This window comes from Silene latifolia, chromosome Y (genome assembly GCF_048544455.1).
Source record: "Silene latifolia isolate original U9 population chromosome Y, ASM4854445v1, whole genome shotgun sequence".
In the NCBI taxonomy this organism is placed as follows: Eukaryota; Viridiplantae; Streptophyta; class Magnoliopsida; order Caryophyllales; family Caryophyllaceae; genus Silene; species Silene latifolia.
The window spans coordinates 420903872-420910722 of NC_133538.1; the positions used below are offsets into that span (position 1 = coordinate 420903872).

General features: G+C 34.3%; 1 protein-coding gene across 1 annotated transcript; it reads right to left on the reverse strand.

Moving 5' to 3' along the window:
- Positions 1-225: 225 nt before the first annotated feature.
- On the reverse strand, positions 226-2823 carry LOC141633148 (protein SEEDLING PLASTID DEVELOPMENT 1-like). The gene is made up of 2 exons (XM_074445613.1): positions 2090-2823; positions 226-586 (listed from the first exon to the last, which is right to left on the reverse strand). Exons 1-2 carry the CDS (start codon positions 2225-2227, stop codon positions 419-421), a joined length of 306 nt encoding a protein of 101 aa, XP_074301714.1. The 5' UTR covers positions 2228-2823; the 3' UTR covers positions 226-418.
- Positions 2824-6851: the final 4028 nt, after the last annotated feature.

Consider the following 6851-nt stretch of genomic DNA (forward strand, 5'->3'; position numbering starts at 1 on the left):
TATTTTCAAGAGGTACCTTTTTCGACAAGTATGAAACAATGCAACACGGTTTATAGCAATTAATTGCAAAAATCCGATAAACATCACTCACCCCGATCGGGGACGTAGCTTTCCCAATTTACGTAAATTAAACTTGTTGAATTTTTGGCTAAGCATCATCAACCCCGATCGGGGTTAGCCAATTCTTCATTTTCGAGCTACGATAACATCGACTAATTTGCATTGTAACTCATTCTTTAAAATCGCACATTCAAACTCGTTTATATGAGCGTGTACTCCACACTCCCTAACCCATATTATAACGGTCAAACTTGCTACGATTTTTGCCCAAATTTCGATTGCATTCAAATGATTTCGTGATTAACTAAAATCACCAACATTTTGTTAACAGAACCTGTATTCCTCCAACAAGCATATCCTAAGCAGGATTCTTGATCAGGTTGTCAATTGTTATTCCATGAGCAGTGGCAACCAGCTGTATTCCACGCTGAGAAATCGTACTGGCAGCCATTGCTTCCAGTTTTGTGCCAATCTCATCAATCACAATTACCTGAGCCATATGATTTTCTACTGCTTCAATCAAAACCTGTAAAACAGAAAACAGTTATAATTTCTTGACCAAAATCTTATCAGCGTGCAAACAACCACCACAAACTATCAATAGAACTCGTGGGGAGTGGAGAGGAAGGAGGAGTATTGATGAATACTTATTGCTTTACAGATCACTAGGGGCGCATAAAAGATGAAAGGAAAACAAACAGAGCATTCCAAAACATACTCTCTCTGTCCCAGCCAATAATTTATGTTTGTTTTCTGCTTGGTTTTCATGCAAGCAGTAAAGCACATGCAAGGGGGTTAGGGTCTCCAACGCACAAAACATGCCTAAAAAAGAAACGTAAACTACTAGTCAAGACAGACAAAATTATATACCAGAACGACTACTGCATATGCTAGGTTGAGAGGAGTAATTTTTCTTACAAGTATCAGTTGATAGGCCGTAGAATGTCATAGTTTTCTATCAAACCCAGACATACCAGCTGATAAAGAATAACCGGCCATCAAATACACGGATGAATGAATAAGTGGGAAGAAAATAAAGGAGCAGGAAAATCCAAGACTGCGTGAAATAGATTATTTTCATCAGCTTTGGTCAAATTAGAAGGATCAGGTCACATACCAAAGAGAGGTAAGCTAAATGAATAAACACATTAGACTAATGATGGAAGGCATAAGAAAAAAAACATAAACAGAGAAGCATGATTGTGAAATTCCTGAAGTAGCACGGATCACTAGGAAGATTAACTGCTAAAACATAAATTTTACAATTTCCCTTATGCCTAATAATCCTTCCCAATTTTTCCGAATTAAATTAGTAAAAATATCAAGTGCAAGTAACTTTGTACTACCTGCTCCTTGAAACTCATATTCTATATTGGGGGGTGCTAGGATTGTGGACTGCTGATGTATTAATAAGGCGAAATATGTTGTAATAATTATCGTGGATGGAACATGGAGGTGAAGAGAGGATAACAAGTTAACAACTACCCCATAAAGGAAATTATTAACCCCAATCCAAGCGGCCCCTTGGAAGGAAAATGAACAATCCAAGCAAACCCTTAGAATGAAAATGAACTTCTGTTAGAGCCCCAGAAGCAAACCCTTCTCCTAAATGCTCATTATTTTACTCGATAAAATTCTACACTCTCTCTAGACGATATCGCCTTCTTGTTAAAACCCAGGAGTAGAAATTCCTTAGTTGCTGGATTTCAAGATTCACAGGGAAATGGCAAACACATTACAGTGCAAGGGTTTGTGTCCTTGAAAAAACAGAAGTGTTATTCCCATCTTCATCAATTAATACTTGAAATAACTCTCACACAGATTTGAACCTCCGCTTTATCTTTTTACCATTCACATGACGCGCAGTACACTAGAGTTCTAGGTTACAGCTATCAGATGCCCTTTTCTTTCTTCCCTTGTAGGAAAATTTTCATATCAGTCAGCAACTCAGCATCCAACTAAAAAAAAAACAAATATCCATCTAATGTAATCCAAGAGGAAGAATACCCAAAGCAGTATCAGGTTGTACCATATGTTGCATATCTGAGTGTGGTACTTGCATTCGTCGAGCATTTCCAATTCCAGCATGTGGTATGTCACCATCTCCACCGATTTCATTTGAAGTATCAACAATCATGACACGTTTTCCACATTCATCAGCAAGCATGTGATACGCGAAAACTAGGTGTCGTAAATCCTAGAATTAACTATTAAATTAACAATTTCTAAAACCAAAATCAACTCTACACTATGCAATTAAGAATAGTAGTATAACATAAGTAAGGGTCGAATCCAAGAGAAGGTCTAACAACTAAAACTTGACTAGTGAACTAATTGGGATACTAATGAAGACTACTACTAATTAAGATCCTAATGACAATTTAAACTTAACAAAATGAACTAATCACAAACAATGGGTATTAACAATGCTCAACTAGTAGGAAACATAGAAGGGAAAGGCATTTGATTGGAAACAACATGAAAATGAGTAAAAATGGAGACTTTGCTATTGTGGCAATACAACAAACACTTAATAGGCACAAAGTAATAATGAGAAAGACTTTACTGTAATCTTTTCTTAGTCACCAACAAATGGCAAAGCTTGACTCTTTTTACTCTCCTAAGGTTATCCACCCAATACTACAATATCAAGATACTAGCATACACAAATTAAATCATCCATGTATCCTCTTCAAGCTTAGTCAACCATTCATTAAACCATGAAAGACAACTACACATGCGCATTGAGAACTTTACCAAGATATTCAAGCTAGGATCAATTCTCACAAGATTAAATCATACAAATGAGAAAAAGACATAAACCTTCCTACTTGTTATATGAATCCTTTAAATCAAATCAATACACAACAAGGTTGCTTCAAACAATCCTAGATAAATTAAATTATTTCTCTAGAATTTGCAATAGTCAAGTAAATAAGATGCAAGGATGATCAAACCACACAATTATTCACTCAACATAAGAATTAAACCCAAGAAAGAGTATTAGATAACTTTAAAAGAGATTAGAGAGTCTTACAATACCAAAGTTGATGACTTTGAAAGAAATTACACCAAGATTAGAAAGATTAGTTTTCCATAGTTTGCTTACAACCCATAAAATGAAGAAAGATTAACATGAATTAAGAAAAGATTAAGTTTTAATTATTATAAGACTAGATTTCATGCCCGTGCGTTGCACGGTAACTAAATAATGTTCTGTTATTAAGTGAGCTTTTAGAAAATTTAAGTAGATAATATACCGACATTTAAAGTTGTTTGGGATATGTGAAACTTGTTCATCTGATGACCTCTTAATCTCTTATTGAGTTCGTTTCACATAGCTTAAGAGTTAGGAGTTAGTAGGTCTCTTGTAGGATTCTTATATGTTTTAGACTTTTAGTCTCTAGGATGACTTCAAATAATGTTCAATCAGTATAAACTTCCATGTCGCTCGAAATTGCACATTTAAATTGTATTATTGTATTGCTGTGAACATTTGATTGACCAAATACACTTGAATGAAATATTGAGAATTTCAAGGGTATAATTTTATGTAGAAGCTCTTAATTGTAAAAACACATATTCCCACTAACTAATGAGAGACCATGACTCGAGTCGCAAGTATGAAGTATTTGTTATGAAATATCGTTATATGTGTAATTTAAAAGATGAAGCACATACTATAAAGATAACTAAACTACTAATTAAATTGTGGAGACACTCAGTCAAAAGCACTTAGTATATAATAGCCCATATTTGTGACAAATTTATTTATGGTTTGGGGAAATACGCAGCTATATTGGTAGGAGGTGGTCTCAAGATAAGCAACTTCTAGGAATTTCTAATTGCGCCAATGAGTGAGGCCTTTTCTTTATTAACAAATAGACCATTTCATTAATAAAGAGTCCTACGACATCTACAAAATATGTCAAATTTAATGAGAAAATGATAACAAATCTATAAAAATTACTTTTTATAATTAATTAATTTAATTAAATCTATAAAGATATTTTTTTAAAAGTATAAAATAGCGAGGAGCCAAAATAAAATTTATCCTACTCTTCTAAAAAATATTATAATAGTCTTACACAATCAGAATAAGGAAAATAGATAGGAATTTTAACTATTCAATTTGTATTAGAATTAAATAACATAATCTAAAAATCACATAAACAAAAGTTATAATAGTTATAATATAATCTTTGAGTGAATATAATTGTTATCAATCATCAAATGATCAAAATCAATTGCCAATTAACAAATACTTCCAGCTGGTTGTGTAACCGACGCGTGTCGGTTGATTTATAGTTATAGTTTTAGTCAGCGTTTTTTTCCCTTCTTTCCCCCACATTTTGGTGAAACAAACTGAAACAAATAAAAATCAATTTTATTGTTGCATGGAATCATACAATTAATTTATGCTATAATTTTCCCCCAATTTCTTCTCTCTCTCCTTGCTTTGAGACTTCATTAATGGCGTCTTCATTGCCCTAATTTCCCTAATTTATACGACACATCACACTCTTCCGCCTAATTTACCATCCTTCTTTATTATCTTCCTCTCCAAGTTACTAATCGTATATTACTCTGCAAGTTTCATAATTTCCTCATTCTTTTGTTTTTGATAATTTTGTGTGTTAGTTAATTCCGCCGTTTGTATAGTTGAATTTAACTTCTTAGTTTCATTTACTGATTCAAGTACGAAGTATATTTTTTTAGTTGTTATCGTTTCATTTTGTATTTTAATTAGTTGTTTTTAGGTTAATTAAGTATTGATTCATACTTAATATGCGTGTAGTCGATGTTAATTCGAGTTCAATTACTTTGGTTAGGTTGATTGTGTTATAATTTCTGGTTAGCTTAGTAATAGTTTTGGTTTATGGTTGTGAAATTGTACGTGAGGGTCCTTTGTTTCCTATTCGGTTAGCGTAAGGGTTAAGGGTAAAGCAAGGATTGAATCCTGCCGAGGGCCGAAACTTGTCGAGAAAGTCTGTTGGTGGGGTTTTAGATAATTTAAGAAGCCGGGATCGAATTACGCCAAGGCTTTGTCTTTGTTGTTGTCGTTTGTTGTTTTAGAGACCGCTGTCGGAGTGGGGTTTTAGATATTTTAAGAAGGTATTTAGAGGGTGTTGACGTATGTAGGATAATATAGGGAGGTGGAAATTAAATAACATAATCTAAAAATCACATAAACGTAAAAAAAAATAACAATTATTGTAGATACCCGTATCCGTCGATATTGGAATTTATAGAGAACCCGACAAACACCCGATGATGATAGGACACATGTATTCTTTAGTTGTCATTGTCATTATTTGGAGCTCGTTTTACGAGGTAGAATGGGCGTCGTCGATGAAGTATTTTATTAATTTAAATGATATTTAAATTAATGTTTTTTTAAAGGGAATTCATTTCATTATTTTAAATGATATTTAATTTAATGTTTTTTAGTGAATTCATTCTGTTAATTTAAATGATATTTAAATTAATGTTTTTAGTAAGTTCATTTTGTTATTTTAAATGATATTTAAAATTAATGTGTTTTTTAAGTGAATTCATTATCCATTTAATTTAAATGATATTTAAATTAAAGTTTTATTTTGAATTTATTTTTCCAGGTTTATTTTATTGAAAATAAAATAAATATTTGATTTGAAAAATCATTTTATGAGTATATTTGATTTGAAAAGTCATTTATTTCAATTTATTAATTGATTTGAAAAATCGATTTTAAAAGCGAAGAACTCGTTTTTAACCGTGTGTTTTGAGCTCGTTTTTAGCTCGGTTTTTAAGCCCGTTTCCTTTGCGAATTGGCACGAATCTCGAGTATGCTAACCCACCTATACCAATACCCATCAACCCATGTTCGAACCCCCTCACAAGCAGCCCAAATCCTCGTCCCAAACAGGCCACAAGCAGCCCGCATAGACCGAACCCCCCTCTGTTTTGGCAGCCAATTCGCGAGCCCAAACCCGCTCCAAACACTACCAAGACCCATACCCATTAACCCTAACCCATACCCTAGTATCCTACCCATATTATCCTAGCTTGATCACCAAGAAATCCCCCAAAAACGAACCCTAGAAACCCCCCTCAAAGCTGCTGGACAGCAGCTATGTTCAGCTAGCCCGATTTGCCTCCCCTCTCTTTTAACCTATTTTAACTCCTTATAAATACCACCCCTTCACCATACATTCATTCCTCTAAGTCCTCCATACATCCAAGCATCACATACAAGCTTTAAACCTCAGAAACAAACCCTAAACATCCTTCAAAAACCCTAAACAAAACCGACACACAAACTGAAACTGTTTGTGTGTCCTCTTCGAAAACCCTTTCGTTCCTCCATCAAAACTCCATAAAAATTCGAGTTTCTTGTTCCTAATTAACCACATAACATCCATATACACATTAGACAAAGAATTACGAGCCAAATTGCCCTTGAGAGTACACGAAATCCCTCGAAAAACAGAGTGAAATAACACTCTGTTTTCGCGGTTTCTTCTTGTCTGTCCAGTTCTGTTTGTGCTCGTTTTTCGTGCCCATTAACCCAAAACGAGCCAGGGTTGCTTTAAGATCCTTGTTCTCCTCTCTTTCTAGTTTCCAAAACATCTTTCGAATCGAATTTTCGTCGTGAAACGAGGGAGATATCACTGTTTTAAAATCGCTGTCCAGAAACTTTCCAAAACCCGTGTTTGCTTTGTTCTTCGTCGACGACGGCCTCTCGAGATAAAATCTACCATCGATTACGACCCAAGACGGTGTCAACGATACATGTAGGTGGAGGGTGC

Excerpts from the sequence above, each read along its gene's own strand:
- LOC141633148 (XM_074445613.1), bottom strand. The coding sequence starts at position 2,227 with ATGCTTGCTGATGAATGTGGAAAACGTGTCATGATTGTTGATACTTCA. Across the intron at positions 587-2,089 it reads ACTCAGATATGCAACATATG|GTTTTGATTGAAGCAGTAGA; the intron begins GTACAACCTGAT and ends TCTGTTTTACAG.